The sequence below is a fragment of the Alligator sinensis genome, unplaced genomic scaffold (genome assembly GCF_000455745.1).
Source record: "Alligator sinensis unplaced genomic scaffold, ASM45574v1 scaffold1841_1, whole genome shotgun sequence".
NCBI classification, from domain to species: domain Eukaryota; kingdom Metazoa; phylum Chordata; order Crocodylia; family Alligatoridae; genus Alligator; species Alligator sinensis.
In genome coordinates this window covers 30,138-50,380 of record NW_005843034.1, presented here as the reverse complement: position 1 = coordinate 50,380, position 20,243 = coordinate 30,138, and the positions used below count along the sequence as shown (strand labels likewise).

The 20,243-nt window shown below is 37.3% G+C and overlaps 1 protein-coding gene across 5 annotated transcripts in view; it reads left to right on the top strand.

Annotated features, from left to right (window-relative positions):
• Positions 1-18,595, top strand: part of TET1 (tet methylcytosine dioxygenase 1) — a 139,078-nt gene extending 120,483 nt beyond the window's left edge. The window contains exons 11-12 of one of the 5 annotated variants that reach the window (XR_003092049.1): positions 6,329-11,301; positions 12,453-12,467. Coding sequence is in view for 3 of the 5 variants with exons in the window: in XM_025193235.1 (XP_025049020.1) it covers positions 6,329-7,455 (1,127 nt within the window). In the remaining 2 variants the exon portion in view is untranslated. Of the gene's footprint in view, positions 1-6,328 lie in introns of all 5 variants that reach the window. The other 4 variants (XR_003092050.1, XM_025193236.1, XM_014526360.2 and 1 more) reach the window with 4 other exon arrangements.
• The last annotated feature ends 1,648 nt before the right edge of the window (positions 18,596-20,243 follow it).

Below are 20,243 nucleotides of genomic sequence, written 5' to 3'. Positions count from 1 at the left end.
GGGGAGAGGCTAGAGGTTGATCAGACCTCTGTTGCCTGCTTCAAATGCGTTGGGTCCGTAAGGATCCGCAGCGCTTAGAGATCTTCACACAGCGTGAAGTCTCCTCCTCCCTTGTTTGTGGAGTCCTCCAACTTGGGCGGAAACCACTCAAGCCTCTTATACGGCTAGCAAGCCAATCACTAGCCGCCACGTGTGAATAATTTAGAACTGTCCAATAATGGGACTCAAATTAGCATACAAACGGCGGGAACTCTTTGCAACGAGTATTTCTGTGCTGCAACAAAGAAATGCACCCTGCAAAGAAAGCTTCAAATTAGCGGGAAACTCGTCCCTTGCACCGGGGTTCTCTTTTGCAGCAGAAAACTCCACCGTGCAAAGAAGCTATAATTTAGCGGGGACAATTTAGCAGTGCCGAAGCACACAAAAACAAAAATCACACCCTTTGGGTTGTGACAATTTTGTGGAGTTAAGTTGCATGTGGTATGTAGTAAATATGGTGGTTTTTCTTCTGGTCATAAACATCTGTCTTTTGTGTTAGTCTTACTTTCAAAAGAGGTTGTAGCACCCTGTAGAAAGGAGATCAGATTTTCCTTTCTTGTTAGAGGTCTTAGGTTTCTTCCCGAATTGTTTGGCTGAGTTGACTTTTAGGCCAACCTTTCTCAAGGGCTTTAGAACCATCTTCACTGGTCAGGCACAACGTTCCAGATCAGTATTAAAAATCATATCACCTACGCAGGCTGCCATATAAATCCATGTGGCTATAGAATCCAGTCCACCAGGCTGAAATGTGACTGCAGTTGCATGAAGACTCAGATACCGCCATGAGTTTGTAAATGTCCCAAGTAATAGACAGCCATTTACTCCCATAAATCTGGCATCACCAGGATCTGCCAGTATTTCTTTGTGAGGTCTAAGGATATTACAAATTCAGGCCATCCCATTCAGTGTATAAATTCATCCACCATGGGTCCTGGGGTAGGCCTCAAATCTAGATAAAGTATTTAGTTTACAGAAATCCATACAGAACCTTAGTGTGGAGGAATCGTAAGAACTGCTATTTACTGGGTCAGTATCCTATGTCACACAGTGGTAGAGAGTGGATGCTGAAAGGGAGAGTGAGCAGGGGATGACCAGGGTTTTTCCTCCAGGAATTATAAGGTCTAGGAAGTTCTAATTCAGAGTCTGTACTCCTAATTCCCATGCTCAATAGCTACTGATGCCCCTTTCCTCTTAAGAATTTGTCCAATCCCTTTTTTAATCTGGTTAAACTGTCAGCTTCCACAACATCGTGTGGCATTGAGTTCCACAGTTTAATTAAACACTGTCTGATAAAGAACTTCCTTTTGTTTGTTTTAAACTTACTATCTACTTACTAGTTTCATTTTATGACCCTTAGTTCTTATGCTGAGAGATGGAAAATAATACTTTTATCTTTACTTTCTCTGTACCATGTAGTATTTTGCAGGCCCTTATCATGTTCCCCCTCAAACATCTCTTCTGTAAACCAAATAGGTAGGGACCTACCAGATACATGATTTCACAGATTTATTGGAAATTGTGTAATTGGCAGTCTCCCATGAAATAGACAGTTCCCCGTGAAAAAGTGTGGGGAACTAGCTATGTTCAAAGAGCTGGCAAAAAGCTGTTTCCTAGAAGGGCAGGGGGAGGGGGAAGGGAGCAAAGAGAAGAAAAAAGGCAGACTGCCCATCTCCTGAAGGGGGGAGAGAGAGAGAAAGAGGTGGGAAAAGTTCCCATCTCTGTCTCCAGAAGGGGAGGTGGGGAGCAGGGAAAAGCCCACAGAAATTCCCCTTCTCCTGAAGGGGAAGTGTGGGGCAGGATGATAGCTGAAGTGGACCAAATCAGAGGCTGAGTCCCTGATGTATTGGTTTTCCTCTTTAATAAAATGTATGGTTGGGGTTTTTTAAGTAGTTGTCTCCATTGCTTTATTTTAGCCAGGTAGCTAGCTTTACACTTCAATTGGGTACGGGGAACTGTTTAATTGTCACACTTAAACTGTTTGTTTACTCAGTAATTATCACCCCCAGCCCCTTGAAGAGGGTGCTAATCATTGAATTAGCCAGGCAGCTCCAGCTAGGGCTTTCAACCAATGCCTGGGAGGGGTGGGACTTGCGGTACCCCTCAGCCAATCAGAGGGGGGGGGAGCACTTTGCTCCACCTTCAAAATGGTAGCCCCGGCCATGATAAAGCTGTGAAATCCAGGGCCCCAGCTGTGTTACATCCATGTAATTGGCCACCAAGCCCCATGAAATTGGTAGGTCCCTACAAATAGGCCTAGCCTCCTTAATCTCTCCACATATGGAAGCTCCTCCAAAACACTAATAATCCTTGTTGCCCTTCTCTGTACCTTTTCTAGTTCTGCATCTTTTTTGGGATGTGGGGACCAAAACTGGGCATAGTATTCAAGGTATAGATGCATAATAAGATTTATAAAGGGGTATAATGATACTTCTGTTTGGTTTACAATTCCCGCCTTAATAATTCCTAACATTCTGTTTGCCTTTTGACAGCTGCTGCACTGAGCGGATGTTTTTAGCAAATTTCACAATGACTGTGCTAATGCAGAGCCCACCTTAGTGTAGGTGTAGTTTGGGTTATTTTTGCCCATGTGCATCACTTTACATTTGCCTACATTAAATTTCTTCTGTTGTTTAGTTGCGCATTCACTCAATAGTGCAAGATCCTTTTGTAGCTGCTCAGAGTCCTCCTTGGTCTGTATCACTTTGAATAACTTTTAGTTTGAATAATTAATACTACAGAGCACAGAGCTATGCCACTGACTGTGTGATGCCACTAACTATTTGATTCCACTGTTAAACCAGGTTCATCTTTTCTAGCTCTTCTTTTGCAAGGCCTTGCAACATTTTTATCATCATCTGCTTGTTCTCTCAGTCTTCTCAGGCAGTGTTTCTATGATGGAATATGAAATAAGTCAGATAACAGGTGATCACTGTTTTCTGCTCAGTTGATACCCCATTTGCATTGGTACATCTGATGTCTCAGTGGCTGTACAGGGGCCAGATTCATAGGGGTAAGACCCCTGAGAACAGTATTTCTAGTCTTGAAGAATCACTTGGAGATTCTGGTGGGCCACATTCGAGAACAGTTTAAATCTTTCCCTTAGTTGTTACCATCTTAATTGTTTTATTGTCTTATTCCTTCCATCCTTTTCTTACAATGTCCAGTATACCCTTTGGGTGTCGTCCCATACAACAGTCGAAATGGTGAGAAACCAGTAGATGCTTTGGAGACCTGTCTTGCAGTAGATGTGGGGGGGGAATCATAGGATCATAGAAAATTAGGATTGGAAGAGACCTCAAGTGATTATTTAGTACAACCCGCTGCTCAAAGCAGGACCATCCCCAACTAGGAATCATTGTTTCTTTAAGGGGCATGGGTTCTAGAGGAGCTTGTCAGTACTCACCCAAGTGCTATTAGCTCATAGTCCAGGCAAGATTCACAGAAACTGCTGACATTTTTATATGGATGCTAGCTTCCCTAAAATGTGGCAACAGTTTTGGGTAAGGTGACACTGGTCTTAGCACTTTAGTTTCACTCTCATGTTGCTTATAACCACCAAAAGATGTCATTTGGGGTCTGTTCTAGCTTTAGCTTTGAATGCTTGACTCTGGTGCTTGGGACCACTGTATCTGCTTCCTTAACAAGGTGAGGTTCTCCCTTCTTCTTAGCCCTTTGAGTTATGTTTTAGCCCGTCCCTCATGCAAGAAATAATCTCATACAGGTCCCTTTTCTTCAGTTTATGGCCAATGAGTATGATGTCTCAATTATTCAAATCATATCACTGTCCATCTCTATCAAGACACCTTTGCCCCCCTTAGTGCCAAGGGGACTGATACTGGGCAATTCGGGCCTACCATGATCCATTGCACCATGACTCGGAGACCTGTGTAGCTATGAGGAGTGGCCAAATTGGTCTCACTTAAGTCTCAATACCCAGTTCCTTGGATCACTTCCTACCTACTCCCAAAAGCCCTTTGCTTTTACCCCTTTCAGTTTACTTCATCCTTGGCAATATACCTCTGCCATCTCTGTTCTTTGGTATAGCCCTTTGCCCAGGAACTCTTCCTTTACTGGGAGTTGTTCAAGCTTGATTTGAGTGCCTGGAAGTTCCTGTTTCATTGGATTCCTAGCCTGAACTAACTCTTTGTCTCTCAGTCTTTATAGTCTTAGGTCTGGCACAGTCAAATGTAGGAATAGGCAAGTCCTTAAATAGATCTCTGTTCATGCTTCACATAGGTCCTTGTTGCCTCTGGATTCTAATTTTACTGTTAATACATGGGGTTTACTAGCTGCATCACATTCAACCATCATAACATCTACAAATGTGTGCATATTTTATGTGTTCTTAAATGTGTATAATCTCAGTGGCTGTACTTTTATATTAAATAAAAGTATCAAATTCTGTTTAACATTACATCAAACATATTTTTATTTAGCTGCTGTTGAAGCAATTGAGCACATTGCCAGGTAATTAAGAATATCTACTGATAACCAAAAGCAGCGCAAAATTCTTTCCAGCAATTATGAGAAACAAGTTTTTCTTGATAATTATTTATTGGACCAGCTGTATAGTTGGGAAAGATATTGGACAAGCTTCTGGGAACAAGGTCGGGGAAAGAAGCAACTACAGCCTAAGCTAAATATCCAGCAACTGGTGATTTAATTGTGGTTCTTCTTCCTGAGCTTAAATATATTCGTTTCTGCCTTGGTTTTACGGTAGTTTCCCTGCTTTATTATTCAAATCCCACTTTAATGACTAGCATATTTTGCCATTTTTTAAGTTCCTAAATAAGTGCATCATTTGCTTAATGACTATCAAATTATTTTATTTTTATTTCTTTGAAGAGTTCTTTGAAAGAAAAGCGTTTATATGATTTTTAATAAATTGAAATATTAATCTAGATAAATAATCTCCATAATGTAGATACCCTAGGTATTCATTGGATTATGTGTTAACATACTTTTGCATTCCTGGTATACGTAGACATGTAAGAATTTATTGAGAGAAAAGTGCTCCTATGTTTTGGTATTAATTCAGTTAGTTGAGCATTCCTCATATGTTATGGATCAGAGGAGGACAGTTTCTGAGACCTATAACAATTCTCTGTGGGGCTACCATCTTGCCAGCAAGACAAAAATAAAGCAATTCCTAGGAATGATCCAAAGTTTATCAAAGCCAATATGAGTCTTTTACTTCAATATACTTTGGGTTTAACTTAGTCATGTCCCACTTAACTGGACTCACAGGCTAGATGAGTAGGGCAGAGCTGGTCTGCAGGCCAAAGCCCAAGTGCAGACTGCAGAGCTGCATCATCTGGTCCACAGGGCTGGAATTTGGCAGCAGCAGTATTAACTGCTGTGGGCTCCCAGAGCTGTGGCAGCCTCTGCTCTTCTCTCTGCCAGATTTCTAGCCCTGTAGGCAGCCATACAAGCCAGATGATACTGCTCCACAGGCCATATCTTGGTTACTTCAGGTTCCACTGATACAAGAACAAGCCCATTGAGGAGACTTCATGAGAGATCACAATATATGAGGGGCCAAGATAACCTGTGATTAGAAAACTGATGTAAATTGAGCCAAATATGTCTCAAATGATTTGAAATTACATAGTATTTGGCAGCTAAAATTAAGACAGAACCAGCTCAGTTGCTGCTGCTCTTTAAAAATCAGATTTACCTGCAGAGAGACACATTTAACTTGGTGAGCAATAATCTTAAATAATATATTTTGTAATTCAAGAAGGTTTTGCTTTTGACCTGATCTGGACAGCATCTGAAATAAACATTTCTTAGATCATAGTTTGGGATGAGTAGTAAATGGTGGTAGATCTATATTTAAGTGTTTATTTGATAAAACAGTTTTTAACAGAAGGACAGATAATCTTCAGGCAAGTTTTTTCTGTTCTACACATCAGTAATGAATGGTCTGCAGTTAACTGATTAAGGCCCTCATTCAGGAAGATAAACAGGTTTATCCTGAGAGTCATAAATTGTATTCCAAATGACATGGTGATATAAGAATGATGTTGTAGCTGTGATGGTTCAGAAATTATGCAAGAGGCAAGAATTTCTTAGGGTGATAAGTTTTTATGCAATTGGTACAGTAAAAGATATCACCCTGAGAAATGCTCACCCCTCACATTCCAGATGACATATATTTATTAGTTTGAAAAATGCAGACATTATCTGTATCTTCTAAACTATAGAATTATTCTGAAACATTACCACGATAGATATATTTTAAATAATTCAATACAAAAATACTTATTTTGATATGTATTTTTTTTAGGGAACAAAACTGGTGCTTTGCAACCTGGAATAAAAATGGGGAGTTCAGATCACCTTTATGCCATGAAAAATGCTTCAAACACTACTATACTGAAACAATATACTGCTTCTTCCCCTTTTAAGGTGGATAGTTTACATCCTTATTCGGCATTAACACACAAGCCTAGTATAACAACAGTGGCTAATATTCAACCAGATTTTTCAGTTCCCTACGGGTATTTTGAATGCAGTAGTAAGCAACCTCATGTGACACCTTATATTAATTGTAAGAACTTTGATGTATCAGTCAAAGATTATACTGGAATTCTGCTGAATGATAAAATGAATGGTGTGCTGCCAATTCTTCCAGAAGTCACTGTTTCAGACCATGTAACCCATAAAGACCCCCTGCACAGCATACTTGAACAGCAGCCGGACAACAAGCAAAACTGTCTGCCTCAGTTAGAAAACTCTCCCTCTTCAGAGTTGATTAGCTCTTGCGATTTGTCAGTAAACTCTCCAGCAAAGGACATAATAAAAAAGGAAGCTAATTGTTCTCATGAATGTCCAAAGGAAAAAGGTGGATCTGATCAAGAACAGATATGTGATTTCGAAGCTATTGATGAAAAGCAAAACAATGGGCTAGGAGAACCAACAGATTCTGAAGAAAAAACTGAGGAACTGTGGTCAGACAGCGAGCACAATTTTTTGGATGATGACATTGGTGGTGTTGCTGTGGCACCTTCTCATGGTTCTATTTTAATTGAATGTGCAAGACGTGAACTCCACGCCACTACACCAATTAAAAAACCAAACCGCAATCATCCCACACGGATCTCCTTAGTTTTCTATCAGCATAAAAATTTAAATGAGCCAAAACATGGATTAGCTATGTGGGAAGCAAAGATGGCTGAGAGGGCAAAAGAGAAGGAAAAAGAAGCAGAAAAATTAGGGACTGAAAATGCTGAACTAAACTCTAACAGCAGGAGAACAAAGCAAACCAGTGAAACTAGAGAGATTTTCTATGAAGACAATGAGTTCAACCAAATTCCATCACGCAGAGCATTAACAGTAACTAAAGATAATATAATAACAGTGTCTTCTTATGCCCTCACTCGAGTTGCAGGGCCTTATAATCATTGGGCATAGGTTTCATAGCAAATGCCTTGCCTTGGTGCAGTGTTATACAGTATTTCTTTAAGGTGCTGTTAAAGAACAAGTCTTATGTAGTTTACTATTTGTTCATCTCAACCATTTTAAGGCTGAGGTAAAAATGGGGATTTTTCTTAAACTGTGACTTTAACATTTGGTGGTGCTTGAGCACATTTTAAGCAAAAAAAGTTGTATAGTTTTAATACATTCTAAAATGATTTGGGTTAGATTATTAACCTTGATTGACTCATTCAATTTATTACCTTTAGGAATTTATATTTTGGTGCTTTAAATCAAGTCTGTTTACTACAAAAGAAATCATTTGTAGGGATTTTAACAGGTTCACATTTTATGATATAAAATCAAAGTTATACACTGATAGCTCTACACAGCTCTTGGTGCTTGACCACATCAAACAGTTAAGATAATAAGCTGAATTATTACTTCATGGTGCCATTGCTCTAACAACTTCCAATCATTGCTATAAAATCCAAATGACAAATATTTTAAAAGAACTAATGGAAGAATGCTGTCTGCATAGATTATCGTTACATAAATATGAAGGTATCCATAGTGATGGCTGGAAGTTGTTTGTAAGCTGTAAATATATATTTAAAAGCACTTTCTATTTTTAAAATTAACTTGAAATAGTATAGTATAAGGATCATATTGTCTAAGGTTTGTGCATACTCTACAGAAGAAATCATTTTATTCTTGCTGTGTAGAGTTCCATAGTGTTACAACTGCAATATATATGCTAATAGCATATGTGATTGTTTTTAGGCTTGCCCTTTTTCATTGAAAATTTTATGTTACATATACACATAAAAGTAATAAAATGCAGAAGCATTTAATTATTTACAAATATGAAATTAAGAAACATCTTGTCAATATGTGTGTTGCTATTGGGAATTATGTAATGAATGTTATTTGTTGTTTTTTGAAGACAGATTTTATTATGATTTATTTGAGCAATAAGCGCATACGTCTCATTCATCTGGAGCATTGCAAGTTTTATGATCCAACCAAATGTTCCTAATGCCTCAGGGGTAGGATTGTTTTGGGATAAAAAAAAAAATACCCCCTAGAGTTGCCTTATTCTGTTCTGAAAAAAAAATACATGTGGGGAAAAATAAGTCAGCATTGGAAGATTAAAACAATATTCTAATATCAAATGTGTAACAGAAAATTTTAGTTGGTAATACCGTTCCAGAATGTTCACCAGCCACTAGGAATGCTTCCTCATTTCAAATATTTTTTCAAAGAATGTCTTGTTTTATTTTGAACACTGATCCATACATTTCATATGGAATTGTATTAAATACAAACATTTGAATTCATGTTCTCCATTTCAGTTGGAAAAGTGACATATGACAAATGAATACAGTTATATTTTGTTAAACAAGAGGAAAAGCAGACACTCCATTCATTAAGTACTGTAGCATCTGACCTGTCTCTTTCCAGTTCTCCTTTTCTCATTTCTTTTTGCAGTTTATTATTCAACTTATTTATTATTCATCTTATTACCAAACAAAAAAACTTAGCTAAGTGAGGTCCTCGACCTGCAGCTGTTATTTATGAAAGCAGTTCTTACTTTAGCAGTCACACTGCAGTCAGTGAGACTACTCAAGTAAGGACTACTCTTGGGAATAAGAGTTGTGGGTTTAGGTCTTGGCAGTGAAGCTCCACATTTATCATTCCTGTGAATTCTCACAGAATATATAACCACACAGGTTATGTAACTGAGATTAAGTTTTTCCAATGAAAATGTATACCGGTAATATACTTGATATTATAATGTATTGGTGCTGTAATAAAATTCATCTGAAATGTCTAGATCCATTTTATCTAAAACCTAGACAAGGTGCTTTTTTCTCAAAAAGTTCTACCATAATTGTTATATTTACAGTTTTGGTGCAAAACATATGTGAATTTTATTTTTTATAGACAGTGCTAACTAAGGTCCTGATCTAGTGAGCAGTTATACATGGGAGTAGTTTAGTGAGTTCAGTTTGACTGCTCTTTGATGTACATTTATACACCTGCAGCATCTGCTGGATTAAGGCCTAAAGTTGCAATCACTGTGTAATGACCTTGGGTGCAACCCTGCAGTCCTCATGCGAAAAGCTTATTGAAATTAAGAATTTTGGTGGTACACGGACAGCAGAATTGGACCCATTCTTTGTATCTTACCTATTTTAATTTAAACTTGTAAAAAACCCATATGCTGCAAATTTTAGTTCAAAGCTTATTATTTGTTCAAATAGAGGATATGAAGGGATTGTAAATAAAACAAAGTCAATATTATGCCGTCATTTTGTATCAGCAGTTTTCTGCTTCTTGAAATGTAAAATACAGTATACGTTAAATCATTATGGTATTTTTGTGTGCCTTAGATATCCATTTTAAAACTTGTATATTTTTGGTGAGCCTAAGATATAATAAAATTACAGCTGTACATACAGTAAGTAGTACTGTAAGCTGCTGTAGCTGCTCCAATAATATATTTGTTATACGAGTACCCTTGTCTAGCATAATGGTAAATTATCTACTGGAAAGATTTTTTTGTTAATTGTATCATTGATAGCTTCACCATTATTTCACAATGCCATATGCATACATAGTGCATAATGAAAAAATCCTGTAAAAATCAGCAACTCTAGCGCAGTGATTCTCAACCAGGGTGCCACAGCACCTTTCAAGGGTGATACAGAGTACCACACAATATTGGCACTGTTTAGATGTACAAACATGATACATAAAACATTCACAGGGATTTCAAATGGGAATCCCTAATGTTAAAACTATTCTGACCTGTTGTGGGCTTTCTAAATTTTTGCAAAAGAATAATTGCTCTATTATCTTTCTATAGTCAAAGAATGAGTGAAAACCAAGAGTTGGCATTTTCTGAGGGGTACGTTGCATCTAGTAAAGGGTGCCTTGAGTCTAACGTTGAGAACCACTGCTCTAGTGAATACCAACCTTTCTACTTGAATTTAGCCAGGAAAGCTTTAAGGCAATTATTCAGCCTTGCAACAAGTTCAAGAAATTAAAATAGATGAATGTCCACTTAAACCCTTCTCTAGAAATGCCTTACTTAAAGGCTTGTAAATGACTAGAAAGTTCAAGTGATAAAAGTACTCCTTTAGAAAAACAAAAGCATCAATCAGAGAACCAAGAAACAGGAGAGGTGCATATAAGAGGACATCTTTAAGCAAAGTTGTTTTTTACAAGTGTTTTCTCAGCTGACTACATCAGTAAACCCCCAGCAAATACAGCCTAATAGGTTTCATGTAGCAATTGAGAAGAGACTACATCTTAAAATATTCAAATTATTACTTGGTAGCTGCTAAAATCCTCAGTACTGCTTTATTACAGTTATTGAAATGGTAAAAATGCCCAGTCCAAAGAGTGAAATATTACCCCCATTGCTATTTTCTTGACAATTTATAAAAAATACCCTAATTATAGTTACATAATTACATCCGATAGGCAGATTAGCTGCCACCTTTTTTATTCTCTGATGTGGCACTTAGCAGAGTGCAATCTGAAAAGCAAATATTTTCTAGTAACATATTGTGCTACAAAAATACACCTATTTACTGTTTTTACAGCTGTGTGCTATTTATTATAACAGTTCAGAATATTTATGATTCTTGCACACACACCTCTGTGTTGTTTTGAGTAAGATTATCACTTATAACAATATTATCCTCTAAAATATATAAATTGTGGAATACAATTATTTCTCTTCCACTCCACACAACTGCTCTGTGATTTTCCTCTTATCCTCAGCAAGGTTCTTCCAGGTTGGCCAGGTCAAGAACCAGATCCAAGGACAAGGTAACTAAGAATCTAAGAACCAAATGTTTTTCTGGATCTCATGTGGGTATCGATAGAAGTGGTGTTCAAAGAGAAAGGGTAGTATAGGTCTCCAAATGTTTAACTTTGCAAATTTCTGACAGGCTATATTTTTACTTTTATACTTCTGAACAATATTCCAGCAAGGAACCCAACACAGCACATCTTTTACTTTCTAGAAGAAACATCCCTCATCCCTGGAGAAAAGAAGTAATACTTGCTAGAATATATCATTTCTCTTTGACTCACATGAGCCACTGTTGCAAGAATGCAGTAGCGTCCACTGAAATGAAGAATGCTACCACTGCAGTTCTTCTGTTCTTATTGACACAGGGAATGAGGTACCAAGCTGGGATCTTAAACTTAAGACCCACAGATAGTAATGTCGACTATTTCTGTGAGGCTACATGACCAGTATTTTTATATTACTGTTCAAAACTCACACAAAAACCGAGCAATGGTAGCCACAATTATGATGGAATTGTATCTTTAAGTGATCCTGACTTAATTAATTGACATTTGTATTTAGTGTAATGGTCATTAAAATTTGTGATCTTAGATACCACAATGCTTCCTTATGTTTAAAATAGGGAATTATTGTAGTATCTTCGACAATGTAGTGTGGTAACTGTGGGTAAATGGTGATTTTTTTTTAATGCCTACTGTTGTATATAGCGCACAATTGTTTTCTCCTTTTAAAATATCTTTTAAAAACCATTACAGTATTTTTTTAAGTTAGATGGTCAAATTTGGGTCTTATTTACATCACTGCAGTACCACTACTTGCAGTGTGCTGATTTATCAGGCTTTCCTGCAATTTTTATATTTAACTCAATATGCATTGACATAATTGAACCAAATTCTGTGCTTGATACTGTATAAATCCCTTACAGTTAATGGAGCTATGGAGGTGCAAGTGGCAGTAGTATTTGGTCCAGTATGTTAGTATGCTTTTTGTTAAATGTAGAGGTCTTACAAAAGTTACTAAAAAATTGTATTTGCATTTTTATATTTAAAAATTAGGGCTCAATCCTGCCCTACATTAAACAGAAGCATATGAAATCTGCTATGTAGTCAGTCCTAATGATTATTGTCTGATTTCTAATTTATGTAAATGTCTAATTTCTTCTCAGATTTGCACAGAAATGCTGTAATGTATACACAAATGAGGAAACACCTTTCCAAATCATGAAAAGTTAATTTGTATGCCAATTTTTAGATGTTTTTACGTATAACAGTAATTGTAATATTGAATGAATGGTCTCTCAACTCCATTGTAACACTTACAACAGCATTTCTTCTGAAGTAAGATCTTTGTAACATGCTATTAAACTGTCATTGTGTTCTGTCTCTCACATATGGAAGAACTGGCTACCTAACTGTAATACATTAGGAGAGCCTTTGATCTTACATGATGAAATTACAGAGGAAGACAGGCCAACCACATATGGAAAGGCTGTTTTGTTTTGTTTTGTTTTGTTTTATCTTTTTTTGTTTTAATTTAACCAACTGTTAATTTAGTCTGGAAAACCAAGAGAGCAACTTTGTCATCAAACAAAACTGCAGGGAAACCCATTTTAATCGTGCTATGACATCCTGCACTGCATTACAATGTCTGTGTCATAATATTGCATCTCAGCCATGGGGACATGCCACCAGGTCATGTTACTGCTGTAGGTTGATGTAGCTCTTAATTCCTTTTCTCTTCTTCCTCTGAAGGAATTAATCTTGCCTTGATTCTCTTCGCCCTACTTTTACTTCCTTGTAAAATAAAAAAGACCACTTTCTCTTTAATCTGCCACATATATGGTCCTTGGACAAAGAACCGAGCACTGCTATAATTACCATCCTGTTCATTCTGCCTGAAGTGGAAAGTGGAGGACTAATCAGGCATGTGAGGCTTGAAAGTTGTATATAAAGCTATGAAGAGCTGCATACAGCCTGTGATCCAATTTAAAAAATACAATGTATTCAGATACAATGATGCATTTCTGTCAGTCTCCCCCTTTTTATCTGCTCTTAAGAATCATAGCCTGTGTAAAAAGTACTGAAACTATGACAGTATTTTGTACTTCAGTATTTTGCTGAAGTAGTGGGAAACCACAATAAAAGAATTTTCTGGGACTATCTGATATTTCAGACAAACTATCTTGTATCATTATTGTTTATATGTTGTAATTATTATATGTAGCGATTCAGTACCATATTGTTTATATGGTACTGAAGTATGCTGCTGTAAAACTGTGACTGCTATTCCCTTTGGACTCTGAAAAAGGAAAGTTGCATATTTTTTGATGTTATCCCAGTAGCCAAAAATCTCTTTTTTTAAAAAAAAAGTACGTAGGATATTGAGACTAGCCTCCAAACACTACAGACCAGTTTCTGGAGTCAGCGGTGTTTCTTTGAAGATATCGGATGCTACTAAGATCAGACTTTGCTTTGTCTGTGCTAGAGATTGTTCATTTTTTTCAGCAAATTATTTAGTGAGCTTGTATCTCATGTTTGTTTTGTCATTTCCATTTTAGAAGTTTAGGTGTTTCAGAGGAGGTAGTTACTTATAACATTACAGTATAATATTTAGTGACATGTATAGTCTGTTTTTATTTCTTCAATGACAATGAATAACGTGCTGTATCTTTTCTCTTTAGGATATTCTATTGGCTTGCTTTCCCCGTAGGCTTCTTGTCAGTACGGGCAATAGTTAGGGACCTATCAAGTTCATGGTAGAAGTGGGCTGTGCAACAGCTCCTTTAATCTTGCAGATTCCTCTGCACACACCCCTTCCCCCGCCTCCACCAATTGGCAGAGGGGCTCCACAGCTCACACCTGATTAGCTGGAAGGTCAAAACCATGGCTTTAAATACGGTGCCATTTTTGCCTCCCAGCAGCAGCAAACAGCAGGGCCATGGGGACTCCTCAGCCAATCAGCAATGGTGGGGAGGTGCATGGGGAAACCTGCAAAACTAAAGGAGCTGTTGCACAGCCCACTTCTGCTGTGAATTCAGTAGGTCCCTAGCAATAGTGAACCTTTCAGCTCTCAGCTCTCTGGCTGATCCCTTTGTAGTTCACCTGCTCTATATATCCATGTCAGCTGTCAGCTCAAGGTGATGTTCTAGCCTTCTGTTACAGAATAATATGAAGATTTGGATTTTCCTGAATACACACCTTCAATAATTTTTCTTTGAAAAAACCTCCTTTGTTCTTTAAGGTAGCAATGCAAGTGTAAGCCTTGTCCTTGATTTTCTTTTTCCCCATCTCACCTCTCCTTTGTCTGTTAGTCTACTTACCTCTGCCTTACTGGGTCCATCTACATGAAATGCTGCATCGCTGTAGTGACAAGCTATGGCATTGTAGCATCAGTGGGCATGAACCATGACATGGACGCTACTGCACAGTAGATCGTTTTTACTGTGTAGTAGGGTCGTAAACAACCCATGTGCCGCCAGGACTGCATAGTAATGGTGGTTACTGCACAGTCGAGAGCACATGTAGACACACCCACTATAGATTTTGTTTTAATCATCTCTCTCATCTCTTACAGTGATCTTTTGGTGGTCTTGTTAGAGCCTTATCTCCCAGGGAATTGAGAATATTTAAGTTAAATTATGTTTTTACTCCAAGAAAGAGAGGCCTTCTGTCCCTCCTTTTGCTTCACTGGTTTCCTGTCAGTGCTTAAAGCAAACTCCTAAGCTGCCCATTTAATCTTAAGAACTTTTAATTAATTGGTTACACTCTACCTCTCTGACCTTTTAGGTCTGTGCAGCTAAGCCAACACTGTACTTTGCCGATATTGTCCACTTTTTTGCCCATAGCCATGATTCTCTTGCATCGTTCTTTGCTTGTGCTGCAATAACTCTTTAGAATTCTCCCCTTTCCTCTGTGTTAAAGCATGATTTCTGCTGTTCAAATCTTGATGTAATAATCCAAATTTCACTAGTCTCACACAGGTGTATAAATGGAAAAAAGTGCTTCTTTGCATCTTCTGACTTTATCTCTATGCAGAGATGAGCCAGAAGACCAGAGGTAGCCTCAAAGCTGCATTAAGTTTAGCACCGTCCCTGACATTAGATTCTTCAAAGGGAAATGGTGGTACAGGCTTACCTGTTCTCCCTGCTTCCACAACAAGAAGCAGAACTGTTCTATCTTGAGAAGGCAGAAGTGAAATAGAAATTCTGCCCTGTAAAAGGGCGTAGAACTTTCAACTTTGCTTGCTATGGACTTCTTCATTTAGTCACAATGCTTTTAGGTACTCTTGCTATTGCATAACCTTGTCTCAACTCTGCCAGTCCAGCATGAGCTGTTGCATATAGCCACAATGTAACCGAAATCTAACTGATGTCTTTGGCCTTCAAGTGACATTAAGTCCTTCTCAATACAGCATCCTTCAGTTCTTCCCATGGTATAGCTAGCAACAAATTTCATCCCTTTTCTTTGCTCTGCTAGGCTTTTGTACCTGTTACTTTTTATTTATGTCTGAATCTGCTCCTCTGTCCAAAGTCTTTTCTTTTCTTTCTCTCCATACGGCATATTCTGGCCCTTGATGAGGAATAATATGAGGATAAGTTGTCCTGTGGAACAATTCAAAACCTGCAGGAATACTGTTAAAATTAAATGGATAATAACAGTGACATGTTGTTTAAAGGTATTCAATACTAAACTGCCAAAAACTTTCCCATATTTTACTTGTATTGATTACAAGTTGGATTGCATTTGGACCCCAAATGCTTTTTATATAACAATGACTATATCAAATCAGTGTTTTAGGTTGGTAATGCTATTTTCAATTATAGTTATTGCTATTATTCAAGTGCTGTACCCACTTTGTGTGTCAAGGCAGCCTTCCACACAAAATCAAAGTGCTCAGTACTGCAGACACCAAAATCCTTCATGTGTAGGCAGCAGAACACAATTGTCAGTTAAATTACACAGAGATGTCATGCAGAAGACTGAATGCATTTAAAGGAACTGTTGTTGCAATTTTCAGTGGAACAGGAGTCCTTCACTTAACTCAATATTACAATTGCTGCAACAGAACATTTACATACTTGTTGTGGAAGATTTTATTAATTAGTTGTTCGATAAATATTGTCTGTATCTTACTGTAGTTTATTTTCATATACTATTTTAATGCAATTTATTGTTTTTTTTAATGCAAGAATAAAGGGTCTGATTCTTATTTACAGTAGCCACTCCAGAAGAGTAAAGGGGCATTTAAGTGGGTATAAATGTAATTTAGACCCACTGCTCATGCCTTTTTACATTGCTGTGAGTGTAGAGACACTTGTGTAAATGAGAAACATGTCCACAAGGTTGATTGTGCAATCATTAGTGAGTGATTTTTCCTTAACGTATCCCTGCTGCACACACATTGGCCAGTAAAATCCAAACCATCATGCTGGTTTTTAGTTTGGAAAATAAGAAATGTAGTTTAGAAAGATTTTATAGTGTAGAGTCTTTTGTATCACAGGAGGTAGGGATCCCATGATAGACTGTCTTTCTTTCCTCATCTTGCCTCCAACAAGAATGTGGTAAAGGATTTGTTCCGCAAGATAATAACTTGGCTATAAAACTGGTAGAATTGTGGTTGGTATTAATTGCAAATTTGGGCCATTTTTTCTTCATATACTTATACACAAGGTTGTCTTTTTCCATTACATTATCAGCTTTACTTGACCACTGGAAGTGGGGTTGTGAGAAATCACCCAGCTCCATTCTATGCTGAAACCAGATCCAGCAAGGTTTGTAATACTATGTAATACTGCCACATTAGGATGAATTGTGAGGTTTAAGCTGAGAGCCAAAGTTTTCCGACTACCCTACCTGTGGCGATATTATATAGCAAAACTATCGTCCCAGTCCTGCATACCTGAGTCATGCAAAACTTCCACCGTGGCCAATGGGAGTTTTGCCTTAAGCATTGAGCCTCTTAATACCATATGATTGCATTGGAAAAATAAAATGGTTCCCTTAAAAAAAAAAAAAGTCTGAGAAAGAAAACGAACTGCTTTATTTTCATTCTTATATGTCTAAACTGTGGAGGTGCTGAGAAACATTACTATAGAGTACATTTCTTTTTATCCTTGTGAATACCATTCTGTTAGTCTAACAAGCACAGGGCGGCCTTCACATTCTGACTGTTGTGAGCCTGCACTCTTAATAATTCCCAAAATGACTGCAAAGCCACAAGTTAATGCAAACAGCATTCCTGTATAGTTAAAAACAAGGCTATTTAACTTAAGCATTAATAGATATTTAATAATTTAAGATTGAATTCTGTTAATATTGCTTTGTTCAATTTGGGAAGGAATAGCTCTTGATAATCCAGTAATATTATGATGTATCATAAATGCTGACCGGAATTTGTTGCCAGCAGATATAACATTAATTTTTAAGGCAACAACATCCAAACATGCAATTTGATTCCCTCATGAGGATTATGAAAAGCTAAAAAGGTACAGTATGTCAAAGGAGAAAAAAAAAGATGTATTAATGATTGTGTATTCTGTTTCTTTTTTTCTTTCTTTCTTTCTTTCTTTCTTTCTCTTTTTTGGGATGCATTTAATATTTCTCTTTCAGGTTTGAATTGTTGAGGTTTTGGATTTCCTCCAGCTAATCAACTTACTGTATTTAGACCTTCTGAAAAATGAAATAAGAAAAGCAAAACATAATTTTATGTACAGGGAGAAAAAAAACAAAAAGAAAAAGCACTTCATGATGTTACAGTATGTACAGGAGACAGGATAAAAATACTTAATGTCTTGAAAAACATTTGGGGCCTGATTCTCATGCAGTGTAAATAAGCATACTTTCACTAACAGCCAGGAAGCTATGCAAATTTATACTAGCTGAGGATCTAAATCATGACATCTTCTCTGCAGACAAGGGAACCCTTACCAGCAGTACTTGAAGACTTGTGAGTTGTGACTGCATGTTACTTGAAAGACCTAATTAAGCTATGTTTTTGGTGCAAGCAGTTGTTGTACATGATTTCATGTTTATGTAGCAAGATGCATTGAAATGTTGATACTAGTATTGAAACATACATGTAAAGATTGTTGTTGTGGAAATTGTCTGTTCTGTTATATTTTTCTTGTGTGTCTCATCTGTTTAGAAGGTAAACTTTCTTTTTTTTTATTGTCCTAACTGAATAAGGCTAAATGAATACTGTAATTGAAAATATATTTTAAATCTTGTCATGAGTTTTTAAAAAGACTATTACAAATTGTATCATTCCTGATTACACAGAAATTTGTGGGTGGTTTTAAATAAATTTTATACTTCTATTTTGTACTCAGTAGTCTTATTTTTTCCTGTATTTGCTATATCTTTCCCTTATGTAAGATAAATGCCAAAATAAAAATAGTGCTTTGTATTGCCAAATACAAAATAAAATAAATTATTTATGATGACCCTCCTAAAAGAAGGTACTGAATTACTAAATAGCTGGACTGTTAGAGGCCCTGCTATTACAACACAACTTAGTATATAACATCATGGATGTAGTCTGCATTGTAGAGCAAGTTATTGCACCCATATACTCCACCATTACTAAAACAAATTTATTTTAAATTTATTCTGTGAATTATCTTAACAAGGAATTCATAAGCACTGATTTTAAAGCTAGGCTCAGTCTTGTATTGGGTGGCACTGAATGCCTTGAACGGCTGATACTCTTTCAGCAGAAATAAAGTTCCTGTGCATAAGAGGGAGTTATGATAAACACATACACAATAATCTCTGGATTTTGTACAGTAAATACATCTTCCTTTTAAAAAAATGTTATAGTTAGGCAGATATAAGCAGTTCCTTTCAAACTTGTTAAAGAAGAAGCAAGAAGACTTAATTCATTTTTATTAGTACTTTTTCCTGAAGAATGTTCCAGTCATATCATGAACAGTCTTGCTTATATCCGGATACTCATGGTGGACACCACCTGACTGATTCAACCCTGCAAGAGTGCAGTTTGATCCAATCCAAACATATGGAGCTGCTCCAGTAAACGAGAGAATCAGCCTATCATGTGGATGTCCTGAACTTTTCCTATGACCACAACTTGTGTTCACTTGCAGGCCTAAGGTGGTTCAAGGCCCCTCAGCAAGAGAGGTAGTAAAAACATCTTTTTAAAGGACAAAATATTTGCAAACCCTGTTGCAAGAATTATCTTGTTTTTTCCACCAGATCTGTTCAACAGAGCAGAGCTGAGGGTACTAGGCACCATGGCTCAAGACTCCTCCAGCCACACCTTTTGCCACTGAGCATGCAGAACCTTGATATATCCCCATGGAAACAAGCCAGAGGGTGGAGATCTTGCTAGGGTAAAATTCAAGTAGGATGGATCTCAATTCTGACTGTCCGCTCTCCCTATACACCTGACAGTTTTACTGATACTACAGAGGAAGAATATAAGATTAGAATTTCTGTTATGCAGATCTTGAAAGAAAGAGAAACAACCAGAATATTGATGTTTTTCTTAGTACTTTTCAATATAAGAAGTTGAGTCCCACAATTATTTATGCGATTTAAGTCCCATAATAATTTCCACCATTATTACCAATATTTTTTCTCAAAATTGGATTCTCATAAAAAGAAGGAAATTCATTGTCTTGAGGCTTCAGTAACTCTGCCAATCCTGGAGGATAATCATCAATGAATTTTTATAGTGAATGATCCACCAGATGTGCCCTCAGCCCTTCTCCAGGCAAATGCATATTTTCCATAGTCTAATATACGTTAGTGTGCCTCAAGGGTAGAAGGTAAGTTGTTTTCAAACATGTCAGTGTTGCTATAAAGCAGGGGTTTTCAGACTTTTTGTATCAGTGTACCACTATCGGCTGGATGCAGAGCAATGTACCCCTGGCAGCCAGACACGGAGCTGGGGTGGCGCACAGCCAGATGTGGAGCGGCAGCAGCCACTGTGTGCAGTC